Source organism: Poecile atricapillus, chromosome 4 (genome assembly GCF_030490865.1).
Source record: "Poecile atricapillus isolate bPoeAtr1 chromosome 4, bPoeAtr1.hap1, whole genome shotgun sequence".
NCBI classification, from domain to species: Eukaryota; Metazoa; Chordata; class Aves; order Passeriformes; family Paridae; genus Poecile; species Poecile atricapillus.
In genome coordinates this window covers 11008836-11026685 of record NC_081252.1, presented here as the reverse complement: position 1 = coordinate 11026685, position 17850 = coordinate 11008836, and the positions used below count along the sequence as shown (strand labels likewise).

Genomic DNA, 17850 nt, shown 5'->3' with positions numbered 1-17850 from the left:
AAATTTGAAGCAACCTTTAATCACCTAAAGTGATGCAGTCAAGTGGCTCTTTGCTCAGGCTGATTTTATAAGTTGTTTTACTATCATGTTAACATGGAAGCAAAGCTTTTCCCTCTTAAAACTGGGAACCAGTGAATCCTACCTTTCATTTCCTTTGGGGTAGTCTTGGGGTTTTTTCATGTTTTATTATTAATGTTATGCTTTACATATTCTCAGCTTCAATCATATTTCCAGTATCCCATGCAATTTCTGTAGTTCCAGTTTCTGAAGCATAACTTGGCATTTCTTGGCTGTCAGAATTCCAGTGGTGTGAATGGAGTTAGAAGCCAGCTCTCTAAAGAGAAGGCAGGAAAGTCTACCGTGCCACTACTCTTAACCTGGATGTCCATCTTTGCAGTGAACTATGTGCTCATCTTTACCTTCCCTAAGTAAACAGTTACAGTTTTTTGGTTTTTTTACCTTATCTCTTCAGATACAGGCTGGCTCTATTCTCCCTTAAAACATACTGCATTTTGCAAAGATTATTATTAAACAGTTATTTATAATAAGGGAAAAGTCTCTTTCAGAAAACATCAATACTGAGGATCTTTGTGAGACACTGGAAGCTGTGCTGATTTACAGACAGTTTCAGCGATGCAGCTTCACTCTGTGTAATTAGCTGGCTCTTACTGATAATTTTTTAGCTTCTTCTGTAAATGCTGTAACTGGAGAAGAAAATTATTTTGCAATCTTTCATGCTAAGGTAAATTCTAGCTCTAAAACTCGTAGTTTGTTTTATGTAAATCAAAATGCAAAACCTCACAGCTGAGCATCTAGGTTCATCGCTAGATCCTGGATGTGGTTCAGCAAGTTCCAATTAAAAGGGGAAAATTGCAGACTTCCAAAATAATTAAAGCTGTCTGTGAAACAGCTGTTTTCCCTCTAAAACCTTTACTGTTCAGTGTTAAAATGTTGTTACAGAAGACCAAAAGATTTGGACCTTATTTATCCGCAGCAAAATGCTGACAGAAAATAGAAGGAAATCTGCTTTGTGAACCTGGATGAAAAATGGGTAGTAAATTTTGAAAATGTCCCTATTTATGTGACTTCAGTAGATATTTTGGTGCAAGTCTAAAAGCTAAGTCAGCTACTTTATGGTATGGTTTTGTGTGTATTTATGCTTTTTCATACTGTATAAGCTAGAAATAGAAGTCTTTACAAGGCATTTGCTCTACCTGGCAAGGAAGCTGGCAATAGAAACAGGAAGGCTGTCATTTAGACTGACATCAGGAATTTGTTATTAAATCTGTGCAGTGATGCTCTGATATCATGGTGACAGGTATTCTAACTGATCCTTATCAGTATTATCTGGAAATTTTAAAGCCAGCTTATTTTTCACCTTATATGCATTGCCACTCAGTAATGTAGTGCAGAATGCAGTTGGTATGAAAATTAGCTCCAGAATTTACATTGTAATAGTAGTTATTCAGCACAAAAGTCCTTGCTTATACTATAAATGAATAATTATCATATTTCTTTTCATCTCTCACAATAACATTTTGAGTGCAAGTACAGAGCAGCAAATAGCTTCTTACTGTGTTGGGAACTAAAATCAAGTTGCTGATTATTGAAAAAGCAGAAAAATTTTGCAGCAAATGCATTTATCAGGGAAAACTCAGTAAGAACACAAAATAACAGACTGATACTGGTATCAGATTAATTAATCTATTGTTAATTAAAAGCTCTGTCTGGAAGGTCTCTTGAGGCTAATGCAGGAAATAGTCTCACCAAGCCTTCTGGTAGGGTCCAAGAGAAAGGAGGATCCATGTAAATACGTCAGCAAATGCGTAGTATGTGTTGGTGACAATTAGCAGAATTTAATTTTTAACAAAAATACAGTTTGTAACAAGAATCCTTACTCTTGCAGCATGCTAATGTGTTTTATAGCTGAGTGTTTTTTTAGGAAGTTACAAACTTCCTGACCAAGTCCTATCCATGTGTACGGGGGAAGGGTTTCAGATTGCATTTCACCAGGAGGTTGCTGTTAGTGCAGCCCCTGTAAACACTGACTCAGTGTCCCATTTGTTAGTGTAGGTGTTTCCCATTCCTTTGTCTGAAAGTCATGATGGTTTTTAAGTTCTGTCCTCATTGCTTTCATTTTCCATGTGAAGGTGCCTAAAACATTTTGGCTTCTTTGTTAAACTTACCAGCAGCAGCTGCTAACTTTTCCACATTCTGTGCTGCTCATTTGTCATGTTCTAAGTCTTTTTTTAAGTCAGTGTTTTGTTGGTGAGGTGATATCCATCCATATGCATGAAGGAAGCATTAAATAATCCTGAGGAATGAAGGAACAACAGTGAATGTCAGGGGATTTTTGATCTGAAAAAAATGAAGAAGTAAATTTTGCAACCTGTAATGGTAAAGCATGTAATGGAAATAACATAAGAGTCTAGTAGATCCGTGTAGATAGAAGTGTTGATAACTAAATTGATACTTCCAGGCTTCATTGAAAATTGTTCTGTGCTTTTCAGGACCTTTGGATCGTATTCAAGTTAAACCTGTTACTGTTGCTGATAAAACTGAACTTGGAATTCAGAAGTAGTGCCTACTTGTAGACTAAATTACACCATTTTCTTCATAAAAATCTATTACAGTCTTCATTTATGAGAAAAGCTTTCCTCCCTCTGAGCATCTTAAGATGCTGCATGCATCCTAAGGAGAATTTACTGGTAACAGACCTCATCTTTGCCTTGCAGAAGGGCAAGGAGCCAGTTTCGCTTCACTGTCCTTGTGCCAGTCAACCCTGAAGGTAACTGAGGAGGTCAGTGCTCCTTGTGACACAGGTCATCGTACCAAACACAAACCTTGCCCTTGGCAGCGTGGCTAACAACTCACTGCCAAGTTTATTCCCTTTATTCCCACAGTTTCTACTCTGGCAGAGTCAGAAACCAAACCGCTCTGAGCCCTGATTGAATCCATTTTAAGTTTAAAGAACTTTGAATTCTAATGATAAGTACTGAAGTGAACTTAAACAGCAAATGTTTACAATTATAAAATAGTAGTGAAATGGCATAAAGTGAGTGATCACTATAAAAAGTTGTAAAAAAAAAAAAATCATCTTTCACATTCTTTACGGGGTTTAATTGGAACACAGAAGTGTAGAAATTTTATAAAACTGTCAAACTTATTTCAAAATGTAACCTTCCATGATATGAAAAGAGCTTTTAAGTCTTGGTGAATAATTTAAGTATTTTATGTTCATTAGTTTAACTGACACTGAGTTACTAATTGATTTTTCCCCCTTTTCCTGTATATGGGGAGTGTTGTCCAATAACAAATAACCAAATCAAGACTTAATGTTGAAAAAGCTGTTTTAATCTTCCGTGTCACTTCTCCACAAATGGGTGTAGAAGTTGGTAAGAACTAGAAGCAATCCATGTTGCTGTTGTTGCTGACCTACGGGGCGTAGAACTTGCAGTTGTAAAGCTTTTGGCTCTCAGTGTGAATGTCCCAAAAACTTAAGGGACATTCAATTTTAAGCTGTCTTTGACAGCTGTGGTAAGAAAAATCAATATCAAGGGCTTCCAGCTTTTTACTTTTCTTGTCTTCATTTGAAGGAATTTACTTTTGAAAGAAGTGAGGAAAGAATGGACAAGTTTGTAAAGGCTCTTGCTTTCACTGAAGCGCTGTAATCCAGAAGAATGGTTCCTCTGGCCACATCTGGGGGAAGAGACTGGCTGAGACTGCTGTTGCTACCTTACAGCATCAGTGTAAAGCTCTGTAGTTCTTCAGACTTCAGCTGAGAAGAATAAATGACAGCTCATAGAAAGTGGAATCAGCAATACCAAAGGAATGTTTAGGAAATTTGTAAATTGGAAGGAAACAAACTTCAGTAAAAACAGAACAGAGGGTAGAATAGGAAGGGTTGAGAGAGACAGTTCTGACAGCAGAATCCAGGCAAAACCAGGGTAACTCAATCTGCCAGCATCTGCTCAGATAAAATGGAAGTGACAGACTGTATGCAGGTTTTAAAAATAAGGGCAGATGATTCATTTGTTCTGTAAAGCTGACCTTTACAGGTCTGTAGATGAATGCACGAGCACAAAAGATGGTTACTCCCATCTCATTAGCATATCAGTATTTTCTGTAGATTTTTATGTCCTTATCCTGAAATGAAGAGTTGGGGTAAACAGAGAATTTTGCAGGTAAGCAGATGAACCCTTGCCAGACTCTGCACCAGTGGCCAACACCAAGAGCTTATTTTTTGTTGAACACAATTCATTTATCAGGGAGTGATAAAATAAATAAATGGAGCAGAGAACAGAGTAAGATTGAAACGGATAATCCAAGTTTTATGTTGAATCAAATGACTGAATGCCCTTCAGTGGAGTAGATCTGGAGAACTGCAGACAGGGAAAAAGGTTGATCCTCTGACTTGAAAGCCTGACAGGAAATGGACGGTTCGCTCAGCTTTGCCATGGATATTGCTTTGGCCTGTCAGACACGTGGATGATTGCTCAGTTTAGGTACAGTTTAGCTTGAATAGGGGTAGAAATAGGTATACACAGGCTTGTTCTTCTGCTAAACAATGAAAGCATGAAACAATTTGTAAACATCAGCTTAAATGATAAAGGAGGGTAAGTTTGCTTCCATGAAACATTGCATTTGAGGAGCTTTAAAATCTGAACTCTTTAATTACTGAAGTAATAAAGCGCAGTAATGATACACAATATGAACAAACTAATAAATTAATAATCCTATTCATCTGTCATTGTCTAGTAGCAAGATAAAACTTTTGGGGGGAATAAAAAACACTTGTAGCATAAACCCATTTATTTGAGTAACTATACAGAATGGCTTCATTTCCTTAATAGTCATTTGCATTATAATTGTCAGTACTTAACAAAAGGGAATCCTTGATATATTGTTTTTATATTTAAAGACTTTGCTTAGCTTAAGCCATCTGCAGCTATTTTGGGTGTCTTTGTTCCAGTTTTTCCCTCTGACACACTTCTTTGTCATAGTTAGAGTCCCTGACTCATCAGTAGGCATGTGTGGGGTTTGGAGTTCTCAGTTTTTATCTTTCCTGTGGTTGGAAAGAGTCTGCCTCTGAGGAATGGCCTTTTCTGGCAGCAATATATATGAAGTGTTGGCCATGAATGCTTTCTCCTTTTCCCTACATCCTGTACAGTACATGCAGTGAATTGTGTGGCATCTTGAGATTAAGAAGTTGCCTCTTTTTCTGAAACATTATTCTTGGCTGCACTTGTGTAATGTTTGGCAGCCAAAGCTGCTTATTTTAAGATGTTCATTAAAAAAAAAAAAAAATTAACAGGATGAGAGACAGCTGCAGGTACTGGCAGTATACAAAATTCATAATTACTAAGAGTAACTGAAGCATATTATAGTATAATTCAACCAAAAAAACAGCTGGCACATGCTATATTTGTCATGAGAGCTTTGCAGAAAGTACTTGCTGCAGCTGGTGGATTTATCACCCGTCTGCTGAAATGCTAGGAGCTCACCTTTTGTTTCCTACTCACTTAGCAAAGACAATGTGCAGTGGGGGCTGATTTAATTGTCCAGCAGTTTGGGGTTATTGCTCAGTTCTAATACTGAGATCTCATAAGTTGTGTTTGGGGGAGGGTTAACACTCAGAATGAATCAACTGTCTAGCTCAATAGCCATCACATTTCCTTATGCTTACAAGGTTAAACTGTTTCCTTTTAAATATGTGTTCAGTGTGATCTCATTATAAAAATAACTTCTTGATCACAGCTGTGTATGAGCCCGTAAACTCTGTTTATGGTCTGTGCTGCAAAGCATGCTAATTCCACACCTCAGCACAAGCACAGCAGACAGGCTTCTTTCAGCAACTGAGGATTTTTAGGGCACCTAAAAATTGGTCTCCTATATTGAAAATGCCACATTTGGTGCTTAATACTAATTACAGAGGATAAATTACAAACACAGTGTTAGATACTAACATACTGTCTTGATCCTGCAATCTTAATCCATCTTTAATTCTTACTTTATGTAAAAGTGTTCACATGTGATAACAGGTATGATCTATTTAAAATCTATGATTTGAACTGTTTAACATGATTGAAATATCTGCCTATGTACTTTCATTTCTATGAAAGTTCAAAGTTGTTGAACTGTTTTTATAATATCTGCATGGGACTGGTGAAAGAGGTTAAGAAGGTGGGTTGAGAACAGGTGAGTGGAAACTCCTCGCCAGAGGTAGTGGTGACCTGATGTTACAGATGCATTGCAACCTTGTATTTCAAGTGCCATAGATCAGTTTTCAAACTTCTATGAGGTACTAAGTTTAAAAATTTATAAAAGCAATTTACTGAGTTTACAACAGTGAATTATTGTTGAGAACTAAATGTCATCATTAAAATGGCAGAGTTTAAGATCTGAGGTTAATCTCCTCCCTTATCTCCATTCCCTCTAAAAGAATAAAGGCTTTATAGCTTCCCTTGCAGTGCATGTAGTTTCAGCAACAGGTAGAGTATTTAAGGTGAGGTGGTAGAGACTGATCAGAGGTTAGAGCAGCTCACTTAGGTTTGCACCTTTCTCTGGCCAAAATTACTGGAGTTGTGTCTTTAGTCATCGCTCTTCTTGTGGTGACAGGAGGCAAGGACTGTTTCCTTTGGGCACTAGCTCAGAGATTGTCTGTCATAACCCAGATGTTTTTTGTCTTCAATACTGTGTAAATTGAGGATCACTAAAACTCATTCAGTGTTAAAGTAAAGACTGCTTTGAAGTAGGTGGTGTTTTCCTTTTCCTTATAAAGTGTCACATTGTTGTCTGTCTCACAAGTATAGAATGATTTATTTTTAGGGACTTCAAAGCACCTTTAAAAACGCCTACAGTGAGGTCTGGTTATAGAACACTAATTAGAATTTTAATCTCAATATTGAACTTACTGTGCAAAATGCAGCTTATATTTGTTGTATACTAGATAGCGTGCCTTCAAAATAAGATTCAATAAACAGGAAAAAAAACCCTGTAAAATGTCAAGTGCTCTTGACAAAGTCTTGCTGATTCCAACAAATACATCTTGTTCCTCTGCCATCACAATTTTGAATGCACAGCATGAAGAAGTGCTGTGTGGTGCTTTTGAAATGGGTGTTTTAAGAGTAACCCTGTAATTAAAACCCACCATAAGCCTCCACAATTCACAGAACTATCTATGAAATTACATTCCAATAACTGAAATACTACTGTTTGCTAATCAGCATCTTTTCTTCTGATTCCCAGAAGTGAGCTGCATCAACAAAAACTCCGTAGCCAGGAGCTCATTTCCCAGCTGGAAATAGCAAATGAGAAGGTAACTGAGGTAAGATAATGACTGATGTGACAGCTACTTTCAGTTACAACCTGATGTGCATACACTAAGATCTTAGCAGAAAACTATTTAGGTGAGTTATGTCACTGGTTTATAGAAAATTAAGGATTTTTGACAGGGATAGTCAGTAGCAATTGGGAAACCTCGCTGTTCCCTCTGACTGACATGTTCCAATGGCAATGAGACAAATGGACTTTACTCTCACATGACAAAAGTGAAAGGAGGAATCATCTTTCTGTCTTTCTAAGTGACTAATCTAGCAATTCTGGACAAATTTCAGGAAATCTTTCTGAACTTCCTTCTGCCTGTGAATCCCTGCAAGCCTCTAAACAGGAGCAGGCACAGTGGGATTACGGATAATGTGGCATACACAGGGACACCAAGTTCTCCATATGCTTTGTGCATGCAGAATTTACATTCTGTATCCACATATGCATCTGGCTAAAAGCTTTATCCATTGAAGATTAAAGGCAGGACTGTTTTGGAATGTGCATTGTTCAATAATTAATGGCCACTTTAGAAAAGGCTTTCCTGTCAGCCTTATAAATCTGGGATAACATCCAGTTCTATCCAGGATAAGTCCTTCTGTCTTGTGTTTTTTGTGGTGTTATTTAGAGGAGAAAAATGACGCAGTAACAGATTTCTGTGAGTAAAGGCTGGTTAAGAAAAGCTTTTTACAGACCCTTTGAAGGGAACAGAGGCGCTCTCTGGCAGGTTTATCATCCCATTTGTATTATCCACTGTATTCCTCTTCCTTCTGAGCATAGTTAAAACATTTACATTGTCAGGTTGTGTGGACTAAATAACCTGAATTAAAATGTCAGCCTTTATGCATCTTGTTTCAAGATGGTGAAATGAGTAAAACTTCCCCTGTGGATTGATTGGGAAAGTCAGATGATGTCACATTTGAGCTGGAAATTCTCTGAGGTGTCAGCAGTTTGTCCTCAGGCTTTTATTGTAAGGGGAAAACGGTTCCGCTTCTGGTGTTGCTCTTGTGTTAAGCTCTTCCTTGCTACAGAATGAGTAGATTCAGAAAAAAGAATTTGGCATTGTGATGAGAGATTCTGTTTCCACAGGATGAGACACTGATGATGGAATATCGGGAATACATTGACAGGCTTCAGAGGCGGCTGAGCCAGGCAGAACAGAGAGCAGCCACAGCATCCCAACAGGTACTCACCTCACAAAAAGTGTTATCCAAGCACATGGAATATGCAGAAGTACTCACTTTACATCATTCCTGAGGCAGAAGTGATCATTCTATGAGCATTATTACCAACAGAATTTTAACAACATTGGATTTTGGACACGTCACCTTCCGACAGGATGTTTATATTTGACAGCTGAGGTTTGTGGAAACCAGTTTGATATGAATTAAAACCTGCATGGTTCAAAATGTGTGAATGAAGGTGTACAGGCATTTCCAGCTTTAGAAATGATAAGTTAGCAAAGACAAAAAACAAAACCCTTAAATTTAACTGCAGCTCCTGTTTGCACAGAGCAGGTCTGTTGGAGTGCACTTGCTGCAGTTACCAGTGGCTGTGTGAAACAGCTGCAGCAGCTCCTGCAATGGTAAAAGTTCTGCAGACAGGGTAGGAAATGCTTATTTCTTTCCTTCCAGGCCATTGGACAGCTAAAGGAGAGTGAGTGTATCCCTCTCAGTATTCAGTTTTTCCATAGTGTTTAAGCTGTACAACTTCAAGGAAATCCCATGGGGGTTTATACACTGAGTTCATTTTTTTGCCAAGAAGTTCATTACTCAGGTTGACCTCCTATTAATTAAAGATGGTATTTCTGCCTCCTGTTTTTACAGTGATTTAGGAAAATCATTTGCAAATTACAGCTTGTAAGTGTGGGTGACCCCAGTGAGCTGCAGAGGGGAAATGTTTGGCTGACCTAAATTGCTCAGTCAGGACAAATGGCATTTTTTTCCCAACAGCAGTGAATAAATGGGCATAGCTGCCAAGCTGTCATAACATAAGCTGTGGTTCCTGGCTCTAAATGATCTCTGTCATGACAAGGTCTATTCAGCTGCTGAAGATTTGTTCTGAAAGAGGAATTTATTTTTTTTAACCTCCTGTTTGTTATGTGGACCTGTTTAGCTTTAATGCTTCTGAGATGCTGTCTTCCCATAAAAACCCAGACATGCTTATGTCACATTTCAAGGGAATTAACTCGTGGCTTCAGTGCCTATAGAGGAAGAGGTCTTGCTGTTCCTGAAAACACTGGTAATTGGCTGTTTCTCACCAGGAACATCTTTCTCTCTCTGAAAGATAACAGAGATGTTGTTGATGTTGTGCAGCCCAAATGCTGCCCAGATCTTGTTGCCAGTCTTCAGAACTGCCTTGCCCTCGTGTCAGAGGTTACTGCAGAGGCCTGGCTGCTCTGTAGTGACTTCAGAAGTGCTGTGCCAAGCCCCTTCCTTTTTCTCTCCACCCCAAATAAAACACACACAGGCAGTGTCCCTGCTAAAGGTCTCCAGTGCTGCCAGAATGTCCCCTCTTCTGACGCTGGGTATTTATTCTCTCCTAGGCCCCAGAAGGTTCATGTGTGAATTCCATCAGATTCAGAGTGACAATTCTCTCTATTCCTAATCTGCAGGCTGAGGGCTGCTTTCTGACTTGTGTGTTCTCACTGCATATTCCACCTTCACTGTAAAATTTTATCAAATATAGACTAGAGCTGGACTAGTAGGGAGCCTCGAAATTACACTTTTGTTGCGGTCACTTCAATGACTAAATCTTAGCTTATTCTGATATAATAGTGATTCAGTAAGAAACCTAAAAACTACAGGATAATGTTTGCACAAGTTTAAAACATCTATCCTGTAGGTGTCTTTTAAAGTGTATTCCTGCTACCTCTCATCTTGTATTCTCTGGGATCTGAAATAAGACAAAAGCAGTAGTCATCCACAGAGTACATTGTAAATTCTGCTGTTCATCCCAAATTCACACTGCCTCTGCTTGTTCCCTCTCCTCCATGACACATTCAGTATGAAAGTTGTACTGTTACTTTGATCCTACAAAGAATTATTAAGAAGCTATCATCTGTTTGTGTTTCATTACAGCTCAGCCTGATATCTACACAGAATAAAAAAGCTGTTTCCCTGAAGGATCTGGAAAATATTTAAACACGTGTTTTTATCATTCACCACGTTGGGAGTTAGGAGGGTTGCTGGAGAAACTTCGTATTGGAGCACTACAGTCAAAAGCACAGAAAAGCTTGTAAAACTTAAAACAAATTCTGGTTTATTCCAGTAAGAAATGGAGGGGATGAAGATCCTGTCTCTGTATGCACAATAAAGATTGGAAGAAGACTGCAAAATATTGTCATTCAAGTCCTTTAATGTAGCAAATGAAAAAATCTGACACAGTGCTGTGGCACATTCAGGGTTTTTTGGTTTAAAATCCACCAGCTCCAACTGTGACAAGATTGTGTACAGGGAAGGGAGTAGGTAGCACTTGAATTGAAATTTCTCTCTGCTTTGTTCACATGTAGTCAGGATCTTTAATTTTTCTTTATGGTGCAGGTAACTTGGGAACAATTTGAAGATTCTTTATGAATTGTAATTAAACTCATTATATCATGAATGTCAAAGAGTTGCTCTTTTGATGGTCAGTGTATGAGCTGCATGATGCCTCCGTTGCCTTCCAGTGTAAAGAATTAGGTTCAGTTTGGTTTGATGCCCCTAAGGTACAGGTAATAATGGAAATGCTGCTATGGCTACTCAGCTCATTTCTAAGCTCTGTAATCTTCCTGCAGTTGTGCTTCTTCTTCCTAATATACTATTAATATTATAATTATTTTATACTTCCTTGCTGTTCTGTTGATCTGTTCCCTTGGTTTGGACATATCTGGGAACTTCATTCTCTTACTTCAGCTTGTACAAATGTGAAGTCATCCAGCCCCTTATGCCTTCTGAAATAGTGGGTTTCAATTCTACAGCTGCCAGCATGTGGGAATCCTCACACACGGGGCTTTTTTGATAGTTGAGACATGTCATAGCTATCATTCTACTATTAGAGCCAAAAGCCATTTTTTCTTTTAGCATGTATTACAAGCATTTGATAGGTCTTTAACTGATTCTGAAGTGCTCACATCTTGGCCTTAACTGACATAATTGCTTGTCCTTCCGCTTAAATGTGAAGAGTGTAATTCTGGTTTCTAACCTCTCATTCAGCTGCTGGGTAGTGCTTGCCCAATGCTTGATGGAAATGTCTCATTTGGATTAATAAACCTGTGTGTCCATGGCAGTGGATCTTCACCATATTTGCATTTTAGAGGACAGAGCAGGGCTAGGGCTGATCCCCCTGTGGAAGCAAGACTTTGTGCTGCCTGCTGAAATCTTGGCTGTTCAGGTAGAGCCTGCAAGATGGATACACCCTCACAAACAATTCCTGCTTGCTGCAGGGACAGCCACTCGTTCCTACAAAGGTTGCTTTTTCTTAGTGATAGATGCCTGTATCCACTGCTCTCTGTAAATCTCAGTTTTAGTTAAAAGATGTCGAAGATTCTCCAAAACAACGTGGATACATTTTTCAGAAGCTCCCAGTGTCTGTTTAGGTGAGATTTTCATCAGTCATCAGTGTGACACAGAGGCAGGCAAGTACCAGGCACCTTGTTGCCATTTGCATAATGCACAGCTGAGATGATGACAGGCCACCTGGAAGATTTTGTGTGAGCCATTAATCCCCATCACTCCTCAAAGGCAGGCTCTGGCTGTGAAGTGAAACCTGGCTGGAAGGGGCAGGCAGCTCCCAGTATTTGAGTATTTGATCCTGGAGGCACAGAAGGGCACCTGCATGCTTCCCTGTTAATTATGGGTATATTCATTTCACCTTGGGGTGCAGCTCCTACCCAGTGGCTGTTCGCCAGAACAGGAACTGCAGGCATGACACAAGCAACTCATGGTGAAGGGAAGGGGCAGGAGAGCAATCTGAGATGAAACAGGAAAGGAAAAGGTTTCTGTCCTGGTCTGTCTCATGGCACCACGAACAGGAGCTGGGTCACATGGAGCTCATCATACACCCACCAGCTCCTTTGATTTCCCTGGGGCATCCAGAGGAGGCTGCTCCCATGTTGCTCCCAAATTTGGAGATCTGGTTTTTTCAAGATGGATTGCTCAGTGTGTCCTTTCACAGCCTTGCCTTGCCTTTTCTTGCTCAGCACCTAGTCCATTCTGTTCTGTATTTCTGCATCTGGAGTTCAGAGGAATCCTCATCTGGAAATCCTGCTATAGAAGCAAATTTTCTCCCAGTACTGCTTGACCGCGTGTGAACAAACTTTCAGGCTAATTATCCCAAAGATCCAGGCATTCAAACCTCATGCTCCTTTTCCAGTGGAATGTACAGAGATCATAGACTTTGCAAGGACATCTTCTGACTACAAATGGAAATGTTTTGAGGATGCCAAGGGGAAAACCACACAGTGTGCTGTTGATGGGATGGGCACAGCTGTCAGTAACAAGCAGTTTAAAAAACCTTAAAAATGTACAAAACCTTGGAGCTGTAGTGTGCATGGTGATGCCTGTACTAATCCATGGAAGCTGTTCAGATCATTGCAGTGAAGTTCTTGTAGGAACCCAAACACAAATACGGGGACATCTAAACCACTGCTGGCAAGGATACTGCAAAAATGTACAGCATTTATTCACATACAGACAAAAGGCACAATTCTACGGAATATTTTAACAAAAAATACAGCTGTTTCAACTAGGTCTTTAGAAATACTTCAAAAAAGGGAGAAAATAAATACAGGATTGGGCCATGTAATATAAAATAGTCATCTCTACATATACTTTTTTATTTCTGTTTCTCTTCATGCACCTTTTTTTTTTTAATTTCAGCTGAATGGACACCAAAGCTAGGCACATAGTGAAAAATCTGTACAAGTTTTACAAATGTCATCACAATTGTCTCGAACTTCTGAAATCAAGATTTGTACACAACATGAACCCTTCATTTAGATCTGTGTGAGTTTATAACCTAACAAATGGCATTCCAGGCAACTCTACAGACGTTCAACTAGCCTACGGTTGGACAGAACACACGGATCATATCAAAGATCTCTTGGTCAGTCAGCACAAGGAAAGGTCACGCTCGGAAACAGAAATCCAGCAAATCCCAGTAAAAGAGGGGGGTGGGTTTGTCACTGCAGTACCTACAACACCTCCTGCTGAGGGCTAAGCACAAGGACAAAACTAACCTATAGAGCTGGTCGTACCGCAGCCTTTTTGGTTTGGGGTCAGCTCCACTGGAAAGCTCACAAAGCTTTTCGCCCTCAGTGCCAGGGGACAAAGCAGCTAAGGCATTCACTCTGCACAACGTTAGTGTTCATAATAGTGCAAATTAACAAGGTACCTCTGTCCAGGGGGTGTGAGGTTAAAGGTTTACTCAGAATCCAAATTTAGGGTATTCCAACTATGGCTTGACAATTCCTGTGTGGTCATGAGCTTCTTTCTTAAGGAAAATACCAGTGCCTGTCTGGAGAATGTTGCTGGATGTTGAGTAGAACTTGCTGGCTTTTACCTTTTGTCTGTCTGCTGTTTATACTTTGAACACACTCCAAGAGTGACTATGTAACCTCAGTCACCAGTGCCCTGCCTTTCACCTCTGTAAGTCATGCCAATTACTCTGACTTTTTGGGACCAGCAAGAGGATTTTGAAAGTGTATTATCGTACATAAAATTCCCCTTCCTCAAAAGGTTAAGACTTCTGAGTTTTAAAACAGGGATGCATTCTGGTGAAATATTTAATTGATAATGTTAACTTGCATAGCAAGATAGGGTGTTAAGCCTTTTTTTTATTTTCTGATTGAATCCTCAGTCCTACTGCAGGGGAATTCTGTGTTGTCAAGTGTTCCCACCTCGGGGAATAAGGGTCAGACATTCCAAGGTGAGTGGATGCCCTAACAGCAGGCTATGAGTGGGAAAGGGAAGGAGAAGGAGATTCTTTATGCCTGTCTCTCTATTAACACATTGCTGCCAAAACTTTTTCACCAGTACATACCTCTCCTACATTTATGAAAAATTCCAAAATGTACAGGCTCCTAACGCTCCACGGTGATGCGTGCGCTCCACTCGGTACAAAACGGTATCTCACAACCTGTTCATATTATTGCTTACATCTTACTCATTATTGCCACTTGCAATTATTAAAAAAGTACACAATCAGAATATGAGTTCCCTTTTCCATCAAATCTAGTCCATAATAGAATGAAATAGTTTTTTCTTTGCTTGACTGTAAAGAGCTAATCACAATGTATTGCCTTTGCATTTTATCATATTTAAAAATATATATTCATTCCATTTAAAGCAACCTTTCAGTGTCATAAGCCTGACTCTCAGTACATATCATTAGTGCATCTGTGGTGGCCTTTGGGAATTCCTCCTGCCTAGTGCCATAGAAAACTTCTGTCTGGCATTGTCATCACACTCCCCAAGGCAGGTGCCTGACTACGGGTGACAGGTTATTCCATGGAGTGCTGGAACCCCCACACCTGCCCCTTGCTCAGAACTGAGCCATTTGGGAACATCCTTTGTGGCAGTCCCAATCTTTCAAGCCCTGCCCTATCCCTTCCTCCTCCTCCTCCATTGCAACATCGTGCCTGTGCCTGGTCACCATTCACATGTAAACTCTGGAGCACAGGGAGGGTTTGAGCTGCCACCTGCACTCAAACTGAACACAAGAGAACACATTCTGCAAAGAGAGGAGAAAGAGCTGCCCCTGCCCAGGGACGGGGAGCATTTGTAATGGGATTTAGCAGTGCAGTGCATTGCAGTATGGTCTAACAACCATCCTCCATTCAATGAGTTAAATTAAGAGCTTGTGCTTTTCCAGAAGTCAGGGGAAGGGAGTAAAACTTTCAGTGCCTTTTAGCTAGAAAGGATGAACGCAGCCTGATTCCTCCTACCCACCACCCTAGCCCCTTTTAAAAGATTTTTGTGAGTTGTGTGCATCCCAACTCCTGTTTTACTAATGATGTCACTTCTCTGCTTACTCAGGAAAGTTGCAAATAAGGGAGACTCAAACTTCTCACAGAAATGGGATGGGTAAGGGGGTGTGGATGGGGCAGAGGAAAAAAACCAAAACCAAAGAGCTTAAAACAGCTTTAAGTGCGTGTAAACATATTTATACAACTCAGAAAAAAATGGGCTTTCAGTTTGTCAGTCTGTAGCTCGGTCTAAGAATGCTCCTCTCTCACACCGATGAGTAAGGTGGAGTTGGCTTGTAGGCAGTGACTCTACTGACCCCGTCCCTGTGTCCAGTCAGGTCGCCAGGATGCTCCTCCGGATAATGTCCGTCCTCCTGCCGATGCTGCTGTTGGGACTGAGCCTCTGCTGCCTGCACTTCTTTTCAGCCACTTCCGTCTCCGAGTCGCTCATTTCTGCGTCGGGGACATAGCCATCGTTCTCGCTGTCAGGCTTTAACTTGCTTTTTGTCCGCTCCTTCGCTGAAACTCTGCCCACACCCAGGTAGGGGTAGCCGGAGTTCTGGCGGCAGGCCTCCTCCAGGCTCTCCCCCTGCTGCTGCCTCTCCCCCTTCTTTGGAATTCGGAATCCGCCCCAGTTTTTCCCTGGGCTCGTGGGCGTGGTAGGCACTTTAACTACTGTCTGATTAGAGTTTACTTTGACCAGACCCCCATTACATTTAGGCACTATATCCCTCCGAGTGCCAGGCGCTGACCTACCACCGGAGTGGTGCACAGCCCTTTTGTTTTCCAATTGCCTCTGAGAGAGTTCTGTGGGTCTCAGCAGTTTGTGGTTGTGTTTAGAAGTCTTTTCCTTCAGCTCTGCCTTCGCCACCTCGCACTGCGGGCGATTGTCTCTTCTCTTCCTGTGCTCTGGTATGACGACGCCGTTCTTCTGCTGTGCCGATACAATCCGTGTCTCAGCAAAGGTCTTGTCAAAATTTAAAAAGCTGCCTGGATCCGCGCCTCCTTCCCTCGGGCTGGGCTGCCTCAGCAGGGATTTGCTGTCATTCCCAGACCTGTCTCTTACCCTGTCTCTCTTGTGCGGTTTTTTCAAGGAGCGGGCCAGAGATGTGCCCATCTGCTTCCTGAAGAACGCAGAGTGCCACTTGAGGTCCTCGATCTTGGGGGCGTTGGGGCCCAGCGACGGGCTGTTGAACAACACCGTGTTCTCCATGGAGGCAAAGGAGGAAGGCACACCTGCATGGAAGCATAGCTCAAGTCAAGCAATTCCGTAGCTGTGTAAATACCAGTTTGCAATGCACCTCTTTTAACTCTCCTCCTCGTGCCTGACATGTTCACATCAGAAATGGGCATTTGGCTGCTTGTCCTGCAACTTTTAGGTCACAGCTCTGTGGCTGTCATGGTTTCACAACATCCTGCTTGTGTGGTTTTATTTTCCTCTACCTTCGCCTAATCATACTTGTAGCAAACACAAGTCCTAGCACTACTCTGTCCACTAAGACAGACACTCCTCAGAGACAGAGGCAAAAAGCAACCAGCAAGTGGATCTCACCGATGCCATCTAAAACATTATTTTTTAGTTACTCAACAGTTAAAGGATAATCTGGCCACTGCAGTAATTTTGAAGATATTCATCTTCCTGAGGAATGAAATGAGAACAAATGAGGCCCTGTTTGTCCTTCACAGCCTGTAAGCAAACCTTGTTCCTGTGGTCTAACATGAGGAAGGAAACACTGAGGCATACCTGAAACTCTTTCTTGTTCCAACTGCTTTGTGTAGCTGTTAAATATCTGCTCCTGAACTTTGCAAACAGATCTCTTGATTTTCTCTCTCCGCGTCACCATGTAAGTGAGGTTTCGCACCTGGAAGACAGCAAGGGGATATGTTTTACAGGAATTGTATTCCCAGGATATTTCCCTATATGTGCTTTGAATTAATTCAGCTGCAGAACTATACACCATTTAAACAAGTTAGAAGCGTATTTAAATTTAACCACCTTCAACACCATTCTCAGAGAACAGTCTATTTAACTGACAAATCATCTGCTGAATTGACAGGCACAATTTAATTGACAGATTATTCCTTCTGATTTGGAGAACCACAGCTCAGAAGTAACTTCTACAAACACCTCAGTCACACACAAAAACTAGGGAAATGTTGGAAATCCTTGAATGTATTTAGTATTAAATAATTCCCAGATGAGGGAATCACTGAGAAGTGCAGGTGGATGCACTCCTCTCTCTCAGTACAAGGTGGTGCCCTTGTGGCCTGATCTGGAGAAACCTAACAAGTGTGTTTGCTTTTGCAAAGGCCCTTTTTTAAAAATCCAAATTATCTTGAATGTACAATCAGTGGGAACAGAGTAGTAAAACATTAGAAATATTACAAAAATCCTGTTTCGACATCACATTTAGAAATGGAAAGGACACGCACAGAATAATTTAAGATCTAGGGAACATAGTTACAAACTCTAATGATTTAGCTGATCAAAGTGGAGATGACAAGAATGCTTGAGCACATGGAGCAGGAACAAAAGATCCCAGGTAACAGCTAAGATCTGGGCCATCTGAACAGCTACAAAA

General features: G+C 40.7%; 2 protein-coding genes across 13 annotated transcripts in view; one reads left to right on the top strand and one right to left on the bottom strand.

The window, feature by feature from the left end:
• The window catches only part of SCLT1 (sodium channel and clathrin linker 1), a 29790-nt gene extending 19130 nt beyond the window's left edge, over positions 1 to 10660 (top strand). The window contains exons 19-21 of one of the 2 annotated variants that reach the window (XM_058838609.1): positions 7249 to 7327; positions 8413 to 8508; positions 10404 to 10660. In XM_058838609.1, the coding sequence (XP_058694592.1) occupies positions 7249 to 7327; positions 8413 to 8508; positions 10404 to 10466 (238 nt within the window). In that variant the 3' untranslated portion in view covers positions 10467 to 10660. Of the gene's footprint in view, positions 1 to 297; positions 398 to 7248; positions 7328 to 8412; positions 8509 to 10403 lie in introns of those variants that run through there. The other variant, XM_058838610.1, reaches the window with a different exon arrangement.
• Positions 10661 to 12951: 2291 nt separating this feature from the next.
• The window catches only part of JADE1 (jade family PHD finger 1), a 43152-nt gene continuing 38253 nt past the window's right edge, over positions 12952 to 17850 (bottom strand). For all 11 annotated transcript variants that reach the window (XM_058838606.1, XM_058838603.1, XM_058838600.1 and 8 more), the window contains 2 exons: positions 17013 to 17130; positions 12952 to 16504 (listed from right to left, as the gene is read on the bottom strand). In XM_058838606.1, the coding sequence (XP_058694589.1) occupies positions 15603 to 16504; positions 17013 to 17130 (1020 nt within the window). In that variant the 3' untranslated portion in view covers positions 12952 to 15602. The remainder of the gene's footprint in view (positions 16505 to 17012; positions 17131 to 17850) is intronic.